Source organism: Ctenopharyngodon idella, chromosome 15 (assembly GCF_019924925.1).
Source record: "Ctenopharyngodon idella isolate HZGC_01 chromosome 15, HZGC01, whole genome shotgun sequence".
Classification (NCBI taxonomy): domain Eukaryota; kingdom Metazoa; phylum Chordata; class Actinopteri; order Cypriniformes; family Xenocyprididae; genus Ctenopharyngodon; species Ctenopharyngodon idella.
Window position 1 is genome coordinate 19,127,396 of NC_067234.1, and position 18,875 is coordinate 19,146,270.

The 18,875-nt window shown below is 37.4% G+C and overlaps 1 protein-coding gene across 3 annotated transcripts; it reads right to left on the minus strand.

Annotated features, from left to right (window-relative positions):
• Window positions 1-298: 298 nt before the first annotated feature.
• itgae.1 (integrin, alpha E, tandem duplicate 1) lies at window positions 299-17,810 on the minus strand. 3 transcript variants are annotated; one of them, XM_051864040.1, is made up of 17 exons: window positions 16,995-17,810; window positions 16,683-16,785; window positions 16,523-16,602; window positions 16,302-16,372; window positions 13,697-13,802; window positions 13,516-13,611; window positions 13,353-13,418; window positions 13,093-13,214; window positions 12,835-12,986; window positions 12,561-12,714; window positions 12,153-12,297; window positions 11,616-11,737; window positions 10,592-10,743; window positions 10,319-10,472; window positions 8,110-8,254; window positions 3,411-3,527; window positions 299-1,568 (listed from the first exon to the last, which is right to left on the minus strand). In XM_051864040.1, exons 1-17 carry the CDS (start codon window positions 17,020-17,022, stop codon window positions 1,474-1,476), a joined length of 1,908 nt encoding a protein of 635 aa, XP_051720000.1. In that variant the 5' UTR covers window positions 17,023-17,810; the 3' UTR covers window positions 299-1,473. The 3 variants fall into 3 exon arrangements, with proteins under 3 accessions (XP_051720000.1, XP_051720001.1, XP_051720002.1); XM_051864041.1 differs by lacking the exons at window positions 12,153-12,297; window positions 12,561-12,714; window positions 12,835-12,986; window positions 13,093-13,214; XM_051864042.1 differs by lacking the exons at window positions 10,319-10,472; window positions 10,592-10,743; window positions 11,616-11,737; window positions 12,153-12,297.
• Window positions 17,811-18,875: the final 1,065 nt, after the last annotated feature.

The window sequence follows — 18,875 nt, forward strand, 5'->3', positions numbered from 1 at the left end:
ATGCACAAACGCTGCCTTACAAGTCATTGCCTGATAAGGCAGCGAGGCAACAAGTCAGCTGCCTAGGTTTTCGGATGCAGCCGTAGTCTCTTGCGCAGCCAGACCTTCAGACTGACGGCAGAAGGTTTAAACTCTATCGCAGCTTTCATTGGCCAAGGACCGCCCAAAAGGACGTTTGACTGACATGTAACACAACCAATCAGACTTCATAGTTGGTGTAACGGCTAGGTCGCCGTGACCGGTTAAATGCTACGGTTGCAAAGATAGAAGAAATTAGATAGACGAGGTGTGGTTTTGACACCTTTAAGAGAGTATCTCAGATCTTTATCTCATGTCTGCAGAGATGGAAACAGTAATCAATTCTGATGGAAAATACACCCACTCTATCTTCCAGCACAGAAGAGACACCAAAGATCTTACATTTGAAAATAAATCGAACATCAGAACATACAGTAGAAAATATATAAATCATTAAAGAAATCAAAAACATGTAAAAGAACATTAATGCAAAATATAAGGAATATAGCAATTAATGATGTTTAAATGAATAGATAGCTATCAATGACTATAATTCATAAAGAAAAGATTAGTTTTTTTTACAATCGCTATAGGACACATTTCTCAATACTTAGGTCAATTTTTCACTTGGCACAACAGTCAATTTCACATTCAAAATGTACTAAAACTACCAAAACACTTCATACATGTCTCAAATCAACTCATTCTTTCATAACACTAGGATATGTTGTCACCCAACAAACACACTTTGTCACTCATAAAACAATGACCTAAAAAACACTAACAACAGGCAGAATTATACGTTTTCTTTTGTAAAGTTTCTTTACAAAACAAGAACGACACTCTCTGCTGTTTATAATTCATTGCAGTATACAGTATGTTACATGGTCCATGTTTATACAGTACAAAATTATAGTTTAGCCTGCATAGACTGATGTTGTGCTCACTGAAGAGTTTTGAAATAGTGTCCTATAGCGACTGTAAAAATGACTGTAAAAAAAATTGTAATAAGATTCATAAAAAGGAATAATTAAAAGACAATCAAAAGAATAAATTGAATACATTTGAATACGAATAATTTTGCATACACCAAAAGTCTTTAGAAGAGTTATGAATTCTTCTGCAGTATTGGTTTCAGCATTATCTATGTGGATATTAAAATCCCCAGCAATAACATTAAAAGTTATAAGGAAATCTTTGTAACTCATGTGAGATTGACAAAATTAATCATGTATAAGCAGTGGCATTAATTCAATACACATAAGAAATAATATTTCTCTAACACATAATATCTATAGACAGGCTCTAAAATCTCAGAAACTCAGAAGTAAATCAAAACTATCCTAGGTTTTTAATTGGTACAGTGGCTAGATTAACAAAAAAAAAAAAAAATAGACAATCATCACCCCAACTGAATATTCATCACTGTTTAGTAGCCATGAAAAATTTGCCGAATTATGTGACATTCCGTTTTATACAGAAATTTTCATTTTTAAGCTTGGATCCCTCAATTCCATCCGTGTTTTCCACATCATGGAAATCAGAGGGCCCTACAGAAGAAAAAAAAAGAAAAACACATGGATGGATAGATGAATATTAGGTTTGTGCATAATTCAGAAATGAATTTAGAATGCCTTTTAAATTCCAATTAAATTCCTAAATCTGAATATGACCAAATAGAATTAAAATAAACTTAAAGTCAAATAAATTAATACATTTGGGACTTAAAGGATTAGTCCACTTTCAAATGAAAATTACCCCAAGCTTTACTCACCCTCAAGCCATCCTAGGTGTATATGACTTTCTTCTTTCTGATGAACACAATCTGAGTTATATTAATAAATATCCTGACGCATCCGAGCTTTATAATGGCAGTGAACAGGGATCACGAGTATGAGCTGAAGAAAGTGTCTCCATCCACTTCCATCCATCATAAACATACTTCACACGGCTCTGGGGGGTTAATAAAGGCCTTCTGAAGTGAAGCGATGCGTTTGTGTAAAGAAATATCCATATTTAACAAGTTATGAAGTCAAATATCGAGCTTCCGCCAGACCACTTTCCGTATTCTACTTACGACAAAAGTGTAAACTGGTGTTGCGTCAGTTACACTTTTTTCGTAAGTTGAATAGGGAAGGCGTAGGATGTAGCATAAGCTTTTTTAAAATACAAGAGTTTTACACTTTCTTTGTACTTTGTTTCTTTGTAAGACAGTCTGGCGGAAGCTAGATATTTTACTTCATAACTTGTTAATATGGATATTTCTTTACACAAACGCATCGCTTCACTCCAGAAGGCCTTTATTAACCCCCCGGAGCTGTGTGGAGTATGTTTATGATGGATGGAAGTGGATGGAGACACTTTCTTCAGCTCATACTCGTGACCCCTGTTCACTACCATTATAAAGCTTGGATGCGTCAGGATATTTATCAATATAACTCAGATTGTGTTCATCAGAAAGAAGAAAGTCATATACACCTAGGATGGCTTGAGGGTGAGTAAAGCTTGGGCTAATTTTCGTTTGAAAGTGAACTAATCCTTTAACTAGAAAAGCAAAGTTTGTCAAACTGCTTTGCTTGAAGGTTTTGATAAAAATGTAAAGACTTTAAGTTTGAAGGTTTATAGGCTTTACAGAACAATGTAAAATATCAACAGAACAACAGAATGGTCAACTTCATGGCAATATTATTGATTTGACTGCCTTGACACTATTGGATAAAAAGTGAACTGATCTGGATGATCACTGTTTTCTCCAGAGCTGCTTTATAGATGAATTGAACACATTCCATAATTAATGTTATTGAACCAAACTGAATCAACACTGAACTGACTTCAGTTGGACAATGACACTATTGTCTTTTCAGAACTACTTTACAGAACTGAAGTCAGTTTGGATTATATTTTCCTGTTTATCACTGTAAAGCTGCTTTGAAACAATCTGCATTGTATAAAGCACCATATAGGCTAAATAAAGATGACATGTTGGATGTGGCTAATTTAATTAAAGTCCTTAGACTTTAATCAGGGTAGACAGTGTATTGATACCATATTTTATGCGGATGAAAATGAGGCTGTGTGAGATAGACTTATAGTGGCACACACTGTATAAAGATCCTAGATCATAATGTAACTTTAAAAACTCACAACCTTTAAAACTGTTTTACTGTCTACTTTTTTTTGGAAAGATGTTTCTTCAGCTGACAACTGTCATGTTGTCAAACAACAGTAGCTACTATACACTGACCGATCACATGTTTGGCTCCAGTAAACCAATTCCACATGTCAGTAAATTGAGAAAATATAATAATTATTTTAAGGTTTTTTTGGTTCTACCTCAAATCACTCTAAAAGATTCATAGAGTGTGTGTTAATGTGTGTGTATTTGTACTCACGGTAGCGGTGATTCTCATCAGAGTCCAGCTCTATCCCCAGATTACACACACAACGGAACAATCCCGGCACATTCGCACAGCTATGAGCACATTTAGCCTGACCAGACACATCTATATCTGAGAGAGAAAACGACTGGGTAATTAGTAGATATGTCAGCGGAAAAAGCTATTAGTCTGTTAAGCCTATGTTCAGATTGCCATCAAAAATCCTTTTTTTTTTTTTTTTTGGCATATCCAGATTTCATCCAGATGGATTTTTGAAAGAAAGAAAGAAAGAAAGAAAGAAAGAAAGGCCACGTGAAATCCATTTAGAGGTGGTTTGAAATGCGATTTCAGATTTTTACAGTTCCGTCTCAGTCTGGATGCTCAAATTAGATTTCAAATTGTCTTTTGCATCACTCTTAACGCGATACGTAACAATAATGTCAAAACCAGTGATGGAAAAGCCGGAAGTATTCATACTGTATGTAAATAATATGTCCAAAGATTTTGGCAGTGACTACAGCATGGAACATCACAATACATACCAGAATATCCACAATATATATACTCTGCACCACGACTTTACAGGGTGCTTATTTGTAGAGCGAGATGATGCACCTCCATTTTTCCTGCATACATTTTGAAAGTCTGGTCACATACGTGGGTAGGCCTATGGCGGTAACAAAGCAACCAATGCAGATAGGCTGGTTAAGCCTGGACACACAATTCTTATTTGATCACTTGCAATTAATAATCTGCCTGAAAATATCTTATCTGGCAACATTAAAAACTTAACGTATGAAGAAGGATCGGAGAACATAGCCTATTTTACAATAAATATAGCCTACTAATATATACTATATTTTATAATATTATTATACTATATTTATGTAGTTAGGACACCAAAATATGTGTGTGCATATTAGAAGTCTTCACAGATCCACTTGGATCCAAAAACCTGAAGTCTATGCGGGTTTAGGTCCAAAACTTGGACAAGTGACTCAGACACGGGTCTGGTATGATATTGGTTGCCTCTGGTCTTGAGTAGTCTAATTTAAAATAAATGTGCTTTTAGCGAATGGACCCCAAGACGACCTGAATTTTTAAAACATTCCTTTTCATTTCAGGCATTTAACAATATTTTATTATTGAAAACAAATACATATCAATAATTCTATGAAAATATTATCCCCCTTCTTTTCTGTCAATCTGTGCTTCTGTGTGTAAATTACCAAACTCTCTGCAATATCTGAGCCATTTGAGAGAAGGAGTGTGGGGATTGGCTTCTTAATATTGTCATGATTAGGCTCAGATATAAGGGTATGTTTACATGACAACGATATGCTTAAAACTGAGAACTTTTTCCTTTGAGTTTTCCACATACAGATGACACCATTGTCAAAATGATCCCCATTCATACGAAAACACAGTATTCTGCTGGCAGGCCATTAGATGGCGATGAAACACTATAGACTGAACATGTAATGTGCATGTGCATGACGTCATCGAGACAATGGTTTGCTTTATCCAGGCCAGAAACGTAGTTTGTGTATCATCTGCCCATACAGCATGGAGATTACAGGACCGGAATTGAGAACCACTGGGTTATAGCAAGAGTCTTTAAGTCTGTCTAGATCATGTTGGTAGTGTTGACAATTTTTACCTGTTTCTAACCCCTTAACATTCCTGTAAAATTTGCCTAAAATGCCTAAAAAAGGCATACCCAGTCCCAAAGTAAATTGCATGCTGTTCTTGACCATTTGGGAGTATATGCATGGTTTTGGTCTCTTTTGAAAAGTATGTGTACCAGGGGCAGTACAGTGGAACAGGCTAACTGTCTGTTTTAGTAAGTTTATTTCTGTTCAAGTTTTGCCCTACCACGGGTTGCTTGCTTTCAGTCCTGTTGGCTAAAGTCTAGGCCCTTGTATTTTTCACAGTTTTTGTGCAGAATGCAACTCATCCAATCAGAGTTTAGAATGGAAACTTTCAATTTTATAACACAAAACATCTGAGTTACATATGTAAACCCAGTTCCCTGCATGGCGTTGATGCTATGCGAATGCTTCCAATTTGTGCCTGTGTCTGAAGTGCATGTGAAATCATGCCAAATCTATTGTCCAACGGGGTCAGATGATGAAGCGTAGTGCGTCATCAAGACCATAAAACAGTGCCTGCATTAAACATCAACAGATTTTAATTGTCTGAAGGAAGATGCATAGGCATATTGAAGTATGGCCACTAGATGCAGCATCTCGTTCCCTTTTCAGGGAACTGGGTTTACTTATGTAAACCGGAGACATTCCCTTTCGAGTAAACTCAATGCATGGTGTTGACGCTATGGGAACATTAATACCCACGCTGACATATTGAAAAGATGCTTGCCCAGCAAGACTATGAAAGATACACAAGCACATACCTTTTGAGCTAAAATAATTGATTAACCTAAAAGGACCTGTGAGCATGGGGATGAATCAATATCCAAACTGTAAAACTTTATGAATGTGTTCAGGGAGGACCACCTTACCACAGCACAAACATCTTGCAAGTGCCAAACCCTGGTGGAGTGGGGCGTGACTCGTAGAGGTGAAGGCAGCCCACGTGGCTCATAGGCCAGAGAATCACATCTGTGATCCAGTGCGATAAACATTGCTTGGTGACTGCAGCACATTTGCAGGGCTAATAATTTATTAGATTTATGACACTAGCCTGTGCGGTTCACATAAATCTTTAGAGCCTGGACTGGACACAATAAATGAAGCCCTTCTTGCTCCGGCGATCAAAATGGAGGAGGGAACAAGGCCTGAAGTATGACCGACTGAGCGCTCAAAGAAGGCACCTTTGGAAGGTAATCTGGTCTAGGGACAGAATAACTGTAACCAGTCCAGGGGCAAACTCCAAGCAGAACAAGGCTACTGAAAGGGCCTGCAAGTCTCCTGCTATTTTAAGCGATGTTAATGCCAATAACAGAGCCACTTTAAGGGTGAGAAATTTCTCTAATGCTGACTCCAAGGGCTTGAATGAAGCATCTGATAAACCTTCCAGGACTATAGTAAGATCCCAGGAAGGGTCTCTCAGTCTGCAGATAGGCCTCAGCCATCTAGCACGGTCCACAGGACCCACTGAGACACGTTTGGCAGAAGTTACCACACTGCCAGATGCTCTGAGAGAGGTATTCATTTTTTGATATTGTGAATGGGGGTGGAAAGAGTGTTGGTTTGTTCGGTGCCCTGAAAAAAGCTTGCTGGCAGTGAACAACTGAAGATATTCAGTCGAGAACTCATTGAGAGGGGAATTCCCGACACTATCTATGCGGGCCGACTGCCCTAAAAACCTCACGTGTCCCGAAACTCTGTGAAGAGAAGGCAGGTGCCACATTCTGGCAGCGATGCTGAATGGAGATTGGGATGAAAACCCACTGGAGATTGCTGCTCCCCGAAACACAGTAGGTGGTGGGGTTCGCAAGCCAAACTCATCGGGGAAGAATGGCCACACAATGCAGTGCACACCCTGGCATCATGAGCAGCCACACTTGCCCTTTGCTCCTCCCTATAGGAATTATGGCCAGGCCAGGACTAGCTGGTCGAGGCTATCGGATCCTGGAACCTGTCGGTGACAGCATTTACTTTTTTTGCCATACAGGCCAGGAGGAGAAATCAGGGCATCCAGGAGAAAGACTTTTTCTTTAATGCTCGATAGATTAAGCCACTAGGCAGCCATAGAATAGCCAATGGCATGTTTGGTGGCACGGAGGGCAAGATCTGTGACCCAGCAGAGTTTTTTGACCGGCTCGGGGTCTAATCCCTCACCGACATCCAGATCCTTCAGAAAGGCAAGGACAATGCCAAAGATGGGGAGAGATACCTAGCTGGCATCTCCATAACCATGACATCTCCATGACATTGCCCCATATCCATGCTCATCCAACCGAGTTGCAAGATTGAATATGTGGGCTGAATAGGGGTTTTTCCATGATCCCGACACTTTGGTGTGGAGATCAGGAAAAAAAAAAATGCTTGTCGAGCTTACTGCGAGCCACTTCCTGTTTCTCCTCTGGACAGTCCAAATTTAGTTTGGCCATGGCATGAGTTGCCACCTCAAGCAGCTCCTCATATGCATCTCGCAACAACATCCACATCCAGTTCCTCAGAGTTAGATGCTGCCAGCATTAGGACCTCATTTGGATCAGAAGAAATTGCAGGGCGAGCTTCTGGATCCAAATTGGGGCCATCTGAGTTGGAAGAGAGAGCGAGAGAAAAGGGAAACACCTGTCTCAAGCTCTTCCGCCAACTCCACCTGCGATCCCCATGATTAGAGACTGAACGTGCTCTGCTTCCAAACACATATCGCACATGTCATTCCTCGTAATAAAGAGAGGGCATGGTGACACACAACTCTTAAACTGCTTGCTGGCCATACTGTCTAACACAGAGTGACAATATGACAAACAATATGATGAACAAACTGACAATCAATTCATGTGAATACAAACAGACATGCAGCTTCCTGAAGACAAAGAAGATGATGACATTTAATGCAAGTGCTGTTTTTTGGTCTTGATGACCTTCATCATCTGACCTCCGTCAGCCAATAGAATTGCAATGGTATCGTACGTGCTTCAGACACCGGTGCATACTGAAAGCATTCCCATAGCGTTGAGTTCCCTCAAAAGGAAAATGCCTTTCTCTATTATACAGCATGATGTTGAAAACTTTCTTACCTTTAATTCCAATTAAACTTTGTTGCAGCGATGAAAAAATGTCATCTAATCCAGCATAATTGGAAACATTGAAAAATTTATCAGGATCTGCTATGTCCTTCATCTCTTTTATTGCTTCAGGATTAGACAGAATACCTTCACCAACCTAAAGATAACATATTGTTTTTCCAAGTGTATGGGTTTTTGTTAAATCATAAAAACCATTAACTAACATAAGGCATATAAACCAAGTAACATAGCTGTTGTAAGTGCTTTAGTAGGACTCAAGCTGGTGAACCTAGAAGTATCTACAAGGACAGATTCAAATAAATTACAGTAATGTGCAATTGTAATAACGGATGATGTAAAAAGTGCTTTATTATCTAAAATGCTGCTAAAATAAGCAGTAAACTTCAGTGGCCCAGTACTGCACAACATAATGAAATTTAAACAACACAATGAAAACAAGCCACAACACAACGGAATCGGCACAACACAAAGGAAACAAGCCACAATACTAGGGATGTAATGATGAAATTATGTGACGATTCAAGTCGGTTTAGATGTTCGAGAAACGAATAGCGATACACATTTCAAACAGCAGGGGCACTGTCGCTGAAGCAGATTACTGTGATGCTGCTTTACAGGCATGAGAGCAGCGAGCAAGTCGAGCATCAAGCGTAGCAGCGGGTAAGCGCTGACAAAGCCACTGGAAGGCAAGCCTGCAACCTTAACCAAAAAAGCGTAACGGCTAATGCTAACGCTCCACCTCTAGTGGTACGCAGGGAAGGAGACCAGAGGCCGTTTTTTGAATGGATGTCAATGGATGAGAGGCTTCACTATACTGATTAAACAGCTTTTGTGGGGAAATAGCTAATCATTTAATTAATCGACAGCCTGTTCGCTAATCTTCAGCATGTTTTACACTAAACAATACTTTCGTTGGGAACTGTATGTAAATTTTAGCTTGATAAAAATGTATTTTTTTTAAGAGAAGGCAGATTAGGGAATGTTGCGACAGGTAGGACTCATTTACGGCATTACCAACAGCAAATGTGCCGCGTTACTGTTTAACAGATGTTGTAAAAGCCACTTTAGCCAAAAAAGCGCTAATGCTAAGGCTCCAGCTGTGGCGGTACGCAGGGAAGGAGTTTTGAATGGCGGGCACTGATGTCACTGCCCTTACACGATAGGCTGAGAGGTGCCGCACGTGATTAAGTTAGCCGTTACGCTTTCTCCAATGGTAAGCGATACAGACCCTCTCATCTCCCTATAATATACAATCTCTGGTGCTGATGTTGAGGACGACCCATCCTCATTCATATGGCAGGTTTGGCGGCATTTACAAAGACTAAAAATGAAAGCATTGAGGTGCAGATACCTCAAGATGATGTTAATATACACTAATAACACAAGGTATCTAACGTTAGAGAAAGGATATTCCACAGACTGAAGGAGAAAGCTGTGTTTGTGCAGGTACTGTATTTATTGTACTCTTTCTAAATGTGTACATAGAGTTTTGGTAACACTACAATAAAGTTCATTAGTTAACTACTTTACTTAACATGAACTAAGGATGAACAATATTTTTACAACAATTATTAGTCTTAGTTAATGTCAACATTTACTAATACATTATTAAAATCAAAAGTTGCATTTGTTAAAGTCCCCCTGTAAGTCAATAATTTTATACCTTAAAACTCATCTTTGATCACTAAAGTGACATATTTAAAAAAAATTCCTGTGACAAAAAAAATAATTCTTCATGCCTTAAAATAGCCTGATTGTAACTCTACAGCCTTGGTTCATTTAATATTCGCAGATCTATGAATATGCTAATTAGCCAGGCCTCCACTTACTCACACAAGCTCAGAGATCCACTCGTTCCACTTACTGAGGTAAACGCTGCACAATGGTATCGCTTTTTACAACGTCGGCCAAATGACGGTAATTATTATGATGATTATTTTGCTTGACTATATTATCAAACAGCTAATAATGTGTTGCTAATGTTACAAACCATGTTTTCATGTACACCAGCGCTTTCAAACCACGATTTTGAAACAGTCTTTAGATCACTGCAGTTTAAAGAGAAAACCAGTATCATGAATCGTATCGCATTGTGAGTTGAGTGAATCATTACATCCCTACACAATACAATGAAATTGTCACAACACAATGAAAAAATGCCACAACACAACACAACACAACACAACACAACACTACTCACCCCAATGGAATAGCGAATGATGTCTTTCATTTGTGGCATGTTCAAAACATCAGTAAGATGCATTGGGTCTCCCAAAATCTTCCCATCAGACAATACAATTATTATTTTTTTTGAGTTTTTTTTTGATCCATTCTCAGGGATGAAAATATTTGTGCTGTAAACAACCAATGAAACCAGTGAGACCATGACATTAACATGTTACCAACAAAAGTGATACATGCAAATCAAACACTTAAAATGACTAATATTTCACATCATAATTTGTAAACTCACAGGACATGATGGATGGCCGAGGCAGTCTTTGTGAGATTGTAAATTTGCTGTATTTCCTTGACCTTTTGCAAGGTTCTGACACGATCCTTATTGTCTAGAAGTGAGAGCTCTGTCCTGATCCTACTGCCGTATTGCACTATCGCAAAGTTAAACTGAAGAGAGAGGGATTTTTTTTTTTAGATAAAATACCTTTTAAATTGTACTTAAAGGATTGGTTCACTTTAAAATGAAAATTACCTTTACTCATCCTCAAGCCATCCTAGATGTATATGACTTTCTTCTTTCTGATGAACACAATCAGAGTTATATTAATAATTATCCTGATGCATCCAAGCTTTATAATGGCAGTGAATGAGAAACAATGAGTATGAAGCTCAAGAAAGTGCATCCAGCCATTATAAACATACTCCATGCGGCTCCGGGGGAGGGGCGGGTTAATAAAGGCCTTCTAAAGTGAAGCGATGCATTTGTTTAAGAACATTTAGCTTCCGCCAGACCGCCTTCTTCATTCAACTTAGTTAGAAAGCGTTCCGTCAGTTAAGCTTTTTTCGTAAGTTGAATAGGGAAGGCGTAGTATGTAGCGTAAACTTTTTGAACTGCGAGAGGCGTTACACTTTCTTCCTAAATTGAATACGGAAGGCGGTCTGGCGGAAGCTAGATATTTTACTTTATAACTTGTTAAATATGGATTTTTTTTTTTTTTTTTTTTTACACAAACGCATCGCTTCACTTCAGAAGGCCTTTATTAAGCCCCCGGAGCCGTGTGGAGTATGTTTATGATGGATGGATGCACTTTCTTGAGCTTCATACTCGTTTCCAGTTCACTGCCATTCTAAAGCTTGGATGCGTCAGGATATTTATTAATATAACTCTGATTGTGTTCATCAGAAAGAAGAAAGTCATATACACCTAGGATGGCTTGAGGGTGAGTAAAGCTTGGGGTAATTTTCATTTTAAAGTGAACTAATCCTTTAAACATAACAGCTAAAAATGTGTGCCATAAAATCCTTTAGTGTATACTTGCATTGAAACATGCTTTCCAAACATTTAACATGACATTGTAGATGAAATCTTTGGCTCTCTGAAAGTCATCATGTTGAATGCTACCAGAGCCGTCCAGCACAAAAGCAATCTCTGTCCCAGCATCTAAAAAAGATGTTCTGAAATATCAGTATAGAAATGACGGTTTCATTTAAGACATTGTTCTGTGTATCTGTACTATGACACCATCAGCATGTGTTGTGTGGAGATGCAATGCTTGAATCTGGTTTGGCTTCGTTTGGAACAATTTTCACTGACGGTGCAAAAATATAGAAAGTATCGGGCAATATTGTGTTAAAAATGTTATACTCAATATTTACTTCTTATTCACTGAACTGTTATATAAAAGCAACATCACTCACAAATTTGTGATGTTGCATTGAATATCAGCAAAGTTTAATTTTACAACAGCTGTATTAGCATGCATTTACAGCATATCTAAACAGATTTTAGCATGAAAACTATGCACAAACTGCATTTCTCTATTATATAGTGTGATGTTAGATGAAAACTTTCTTACCTATCATCCCAATTAAATTTTGTTCCAGTGAGCACAGAATGTCATCTAATCCGCCATAACTGGAAACACTGAAATACTTATCAGGATCTGCTATGTCCTTCATCTCTTTTATTGCTTCAGGATTAGACAGAATACCTTCACCAACCTAAAGATAACATGATGTTATTGCAAGTGTACTGGTTTTATGATTTATTTTGTTAAATAAACCCTAAAAATAATTAACTATACAATAACAAACTATGAGTAATTTAGCTGATATGAGTGTTTTATTTGGACTCAAACTGGTGAAACTATAGACATATCTACAAGGGCAAATTAAAATAAACTGCATTAATGTACAAATGTGTCTTTAAAAAGTGCTTTATTATCTAAAATGATACTGAAATAAGCAGTAAACAGGACACTCACCCCAATGGAATAGCGAATGACGTCTTTCATTTGTGGCATGTTCAAAACATCAGTAAGATGCATTGGGTCTCCCAAAATCTTCCCATCAGACAATACAATTATTATTTTTTTTGAGGTTTTTTTTGATCCATTCTCAGGGATGAAAATATTTGTGCTGTAAACAACCAATGAAACCAGTGAGACCCTGACATTAACATGTTACCAACAAAAGTGACACATGCTAATCAAACACTTAAAAATGTCTAGTATTTCATATAATAATGTGTAAACTCACAGGACATGATGGATGGCCGAGGCAGTCTTTGTGAGACTGTAAATTTGCTGTATTTCCTTGACCTTTTGCAAGGTTCTGACACGATCCTTATTGTCTAGAAGTGAGAGCTCTGTCCTGATCCTACTGCCGTATTGCACTATCGCAAAGTTACACTGAAGAGAGAGGGATTTCTATTTAATCAAATATATCTTTTAAATTGAATTTAAAAAACAAGATAGCTAAAAATGTGTGCCATAAAATCCTTTAGTCTATACTTGCATTGAAACATGCTTTCCAAACACTGAGCATGACATTGTAGATGAAATCTTTGGCTCTCTGAAAGTCATCATGTTGAATGCTACCAGAGCCGTCCAGCACAAAAGCAATCTCTGTCCCAGCATCTAAAAAAGATGTTCTGAAATATCAGTATAAAAATTATGGTTTCATTTAAGACATTGTTCTGTTTATCCGTACTATGATACCATCAGCATGACATAATAAATATGAATCCTGATTTAAGGCTAAACATAGACTAGTACTGTCATCATTCTCAGCTGTTTTGGTTTCACTGTCTGGCTGGGTGTCTCTTCTCATCCTCCATTTACCTAGTAGTTATTGATAGAAATGTAAATGATCAGATATCAGATTCTTTAAATGAGTCACACTAAGACAACAAATTATTTCATTTTCAGATAAGCTCACCTTGGTCGATCCTTCCACCTCGATTATTATTGTTGTTGTTGTTGTTGTTGTTGTTGTTGTTGCTGCTGGTGGGTTTTTTCTCCATTTGATTTAAAACTGTAAGTAAAGGGATTTGGAAAGTCAGGGGTAGAATTTCATCTGTTTAAATCATAAGTATCATTATCAAATCATCCAAACATACCTAATTTAGCAGGATTCAGTTTGCCTTTCCCAATGGGATTCATCAGTTGGCAATTTCCATTCAGATTCTCAGTTACTGACTCTTTTATGCGAACCTGATTACACATCTTGGAAGAAAAAAAAAAATACACAAATCTAAATATCTAAATATATATATATATATATATATAAAATAAATATTTATATATATATATATATTAGGGCTGGGAGTTTAACGCGTTAATTAGATTAATTAATTACGGGAAAAATGGGGCGTTTGTTTTTTTACGCAATTAACACACTTGCCCCGCCCCCAGGCCTACATAGGTCATCTGACAGTTCATACAGTTGACTGATGATGAATATAATGCAGAGCAACAACTCACTGCGTGTTATAGCATCTAGAATGCAGTTAGAATGTCCATAAAGATATGAAAGGTGATCGATTTGAACCCTTTGAAGTGTACGACAACACTGGTAGGATCAGAACATTCACTGCAAAATTCAAGCGTGCTTTTTTTAGCGCTTCGGCTGCGGTGGCAGCACCCATCGCGCGTTATTGATCAACTGATATGATTTAAATATGGAAGGCCAAAAGGGCCAAAAACACGTGAATTTTAACACGTCAACAACACGTTAAATACGTGTTTTTCACGTATATTTAACGCGTAAATCAATGCGTTAAATACGTGTATTTGACGCGTTAAAAATCTAAACGGGTCAGTCATTGGCTGCTGAAAACTTGGGTCAAACCATTTCTGTGAGCATAAGGGGGTGTACCATTCATTTACTAGGATGCCACCATTTAACAGCTTATTCAGCCCTTTTATTTTGTCTTTTTTGTATAAACTAGAAATAATATATTTAAATTGCCATTTTATGAAAAAATAGATTTAACTTTTCCACTTATACAATTTTTTTTTTTTTTTTTTTTTTTTTTTTACAACGCCCTTACTGACAATAAAATGCGGCATTATAAGCTCACTGAACCCGAGTATGCTCTCTCTCAGCCATATGACCTGCAAAGTTTTTTTCTCTGGTGTGTGTTGGGGTGGGACACATAGGCTACCATCTATACTATTCAGCAACTTCTCTTAAACTATACACATGTTATGATAGTATAAATATCAGACATGTAGCTAACATATGGCTCAGGGTAATTTCAATCCTGTGTTCATCATGCTTGTAGAGGTACCTAAACTGTTAAATACTTTAGAAAGATTGTAAAATTTTGGTATACAAGGCACAAAGTCTGTTAATAAAACACAATCCCAATTAAATATTGTTAAACTGTCATTTTTATGTCTAATATTACTGGGGTGCTCCATTTAAATGCAATTCAAATAAATGAGTGTTATATAGTACAACTGTTTTTCTATTGGTGAGTGCTATGTGTATAGTTGTACACTTATTTTAAAAAGTGTGAAATAAAATAAAATATATCAAATTATAAAATAAATAGCATGCATAATGGGATGCTGGCAAAGGGGCCCCCACACAATATCTTTGCGTAGGCCCCAAGAATCAGTGCTATGCCACTGAGTGGCCCTGTCCCAAATGGCACACTTCATGTGCACTTTCGGGCTTGTGGACTTACAATGGCCGCTGCGTGCGCATGTCCATTAAGTCCACAAGACCATAGGGTGTCCCATTCGTCATTTAAGCTTAAAGGAGTGTGCAACCTAAACCCTCACGGTCTTCCTCTGAGTCTGCACTTTCATGACGTAATGCCGCTTTGACTGCTGGGTAGAAGTCCTCTGCGTAGCTCACAGACTTGCGGGCTCAGCAGAAGTGCGCATCGAGGGTGCATAGCAGCCGCAAAGGGGGCGCTCACGTGCATGAAACGGTGACGTGTTGTTGTTGTTTTGCTGCTATTATGTGCTTATTGAAGAGGGTAAATTTGTAAGTGTCACTATATGTGGTTTAAAACTTAAGATTTTGTAACTTGCTATTTTATTAGTATTTTTCAGATATTATGAATTTGTGTATCCCCATGATATTATTGTTAATGGTTTAGGCCAATTTGAGTGACGGGAATTGATTCTATTTAAGAAGGCTGTTTTGTTTTGTGAAAAAAAAAAAAAAAAAAAAGCAAACAGACGTCTGAATTTGTCTTGGTCACCTGATGGGCTTGGTTACTGGCTAGTAAGAAGCCAATTTTGTATACTGTAATTTTGAAAGTTGTTTATTTTTATTTTTTTGACTCACATGTCAGTTTTCTTTTCTGTTTAGAAAAGTTTAGTCATTTGTTATGTCTTTAAATGGATTTTTGCTTTGCCTTTGGCCTTAATTGGGAAAATAAAAGTCCCATCATCCTTGTTTGACTCTCCTCATTTTTGAATGTGCTATAACATCAACCTCTTGATGCCTAAATATGACCATCCTACAACAGTATTCTGAAGGAGAACTAACGTATTTCTGTCTGTCACATGTGTGAAGGGGAAACCACACTCTGTGGTTTTACTCTGAAAATGCTGCAACAGACAAAAATCCTTTTGAGGTATATCTGACTATGAACAGTTTACTTCTCATTTGGTATAGCTTTCAATAGCTAAACCTTCTGTGAAATCATGTTAAGAATAAAACAATTGTCGACCATATTTGACGTTCCTTTTTTTTATACATACCACAAGATGGTCTTCTGATATCAGGATAGAAGCTACAGATGCTACTGGTCTCAGGCCTTTAGGTTTTTCATCTTTAAAAGATATATTGATGTAATAAGATTTTTACAGTGATAGTAATTCTGTAAATCAGTGATGACATTATCATGAAATGAACAAAGTTAAGTTTACATTTTAAAATTAGCTTTATTATGAAAAGATACTAAAGACAAAGACAAACTTACCGTTAAAATTTACTTTGACGCATTCATCCTCTAGAGTGCAGCTGAAAAGTTTTCCATTTGTTGGGGAAGGAACAAAAACTCTAGAACAGGACAAATTAGGACAATTTAACTATAACAGCTCCGTATTCTATATATTAGTAAAATGTCATAAATGACTAACCCATCTTTTGATTGAATAGCGGTTTTCCCAAAGAGTGGATCGTCCTTTGTGAAATGCTTCACTGGAGATATTTGATTGTTGAACCCGGTCACACTGCATATGACTGTAATATACAAAATATACAACAATTCAGATTGCAGAATTTTCTTGCATAGGTACACAGTAATAAGATTGTTTTTATAACATTGTTTCTACTTTTGCCCAGACGTTTTCAGATTCAAATAAATAAGTGTTTAAAACATGCCCAAACAGAAATAAATGTTTTAAATAATTATTATAAACATTAATTTTCAACCGTAAATAGATACATACCCATCAAAAATAGAAGTCCTTTGTACATCTTGATCAATTCCACACTTTAAAAAAACACATTGGCACACTGAGACAGAAAGCAGCTCGTTGTGGTCTTGAAGATAGAACTGCACACATGACACTATGAAACCCTCCTTCTCAAAACCCTTCAGACACAGCATTTACTCTATATGGGTATCAAACTCATTTAGGTTGAGGGCCAGATGGGGAAAAAAATATAACCAAATGTTTTTTTTTTAAAACCTTAGTGAGCTGACAGTTACATTAATATTAACCATACAAACTACACATTAATTTGCAAGAAAAAAAACACTGCTATTTGAAAACTGCATTTGTTTTTTTTTTACTGCGAAAAGACTTTTTTAAAATAATGTTTTATTTAATATTTTTTATTATTTTTTTTTCTCCAATTTTTGGGGGGCAAATTTGATACTGGTTGCCAATTTTTTTTTCTTTTTTTTTTTCTTTTCTTCCATTTATTTATTTTTTGTTTATTTGTTCTATAACAGGTCAAACTGGCCTTAAACAAAAAATATGTGTAGGCATTTGGTATACAGGGCAGGCACCACTTCATTTTGAGCATGAGCAGTTGTTTTTGATTTAAATTAGATTGTATAATTTCAAGATTCACAGAAAAAAACAGCATGGTCTGACTTTATAGCTTTGTGAAATTATCCTACATAAGACACCTGCACAAAACAAAATAGCAGACGTACTGAATGAAAATGCGAATTCGCTCAAAGACTATAGAATAATACAAGACGTGTCACTCGTGTTGTTTTGAATGGGAGAATGTGCAACACGCAATATGGTGGAATAAGTCCCGCCTTCTAAATAAGAGTCAATCGCCGATTGGTAAAATCATCGTGTCACTGCAGCGGCCGTTAGAAGCTCCGGTTCCTATAGAAACAGTCAGATGCGTGCTTCCTATAGAGACGCGCAGTTAGGACTGCGCATGCGCATTAGCTTGATCTAGTGTTCAGAAACAAAATTTATGAGACAGTTGTCAGATTTTATTGGTGATTTGAAATATTAAATTTAATCGAAAGCTTGGCAAACAGCTTTAGAGAATTTGATGTTTCCCCATTCAAAGAGATAGGAGCTGCACTTGGATGCCCGAGAGGCGTTTCAAAGATGGCCGCCGAGTAAAATGACTTGTCTTAAAGGGACTTTGATTCACTCTCTAACAGTAGGTGGCGCTTGTGATACAGCGGTGATATAGCGTTTCCTTGGTTACCGCTGTACACAAAGCAGCTGCTCTTATAAAATAGGCTACTTATACCAAAGTCCCTTTAAGACAAGTCATTTCACTCGGCGGCCATCTTTGAAACGCCTCTCGGGCATCCAAGTGCAGCTCCTATCTCTTTGAATGGGGAAACATCAAATTCTCCAAAAGCTGTTTGCCAAGCTTTCGATTAAATTTCATATTTCAAATCACCAATGAAATCTGACAACAACTGTCTCATAAATTTTGTTTCTAAACGCTCGAATCATGACAAAAAACGGTATTTTTCAGGCTGGATCAAGCTCATGCGCAGTCCTAAATGCACGTCTCTTATGCCTTATTTCGGAGGCGCGCGTCTGACTGTTTCTATAGAAACCGGAGCTTGTAACGGCCGCTGCAGTGACGCGATGACTTTACCAATCGGCGATTGGCTCTTATTTAGAAGGCGGGACCTATTCCGCCATATTGCGCGTTGCACATTCTCCCATTCAAAACAGTAGGAGTGACGCGTCTTGTGTTATTCTATAGTCTTTGACTTATACGGAGATTGAAACTTTTCTGAAGACAGTTCCCTTCTAAGTTACATTCATGTAAAACCCAATTCAATATTTATATTTTTCTTCCTTCTTCAAACAGTGAGCTTGGCCTGGTACACA

Coding starts and splice junctions, on each gene's coding strand:
- itgae.1 (XM_051864040.1), bottom strand. CDS start 17,022: ATGTACAAAGGACTTCTATTTTTGATGG. Junction 16,603..16,682: donor GCTATTCAATCAAAAGATGG/GTTAGTCATTTA, acceptor GTCCTGTTCTAG/AGTTTTTGTTCCTTCCCCAA. Junction 13,803..16,301: donor TATCAGAAGACCATCTTGTG/GTATGTATAAAA, acceptor TTTTCTTCCAAG/ATGTGTAATCAGGTTCGCAT.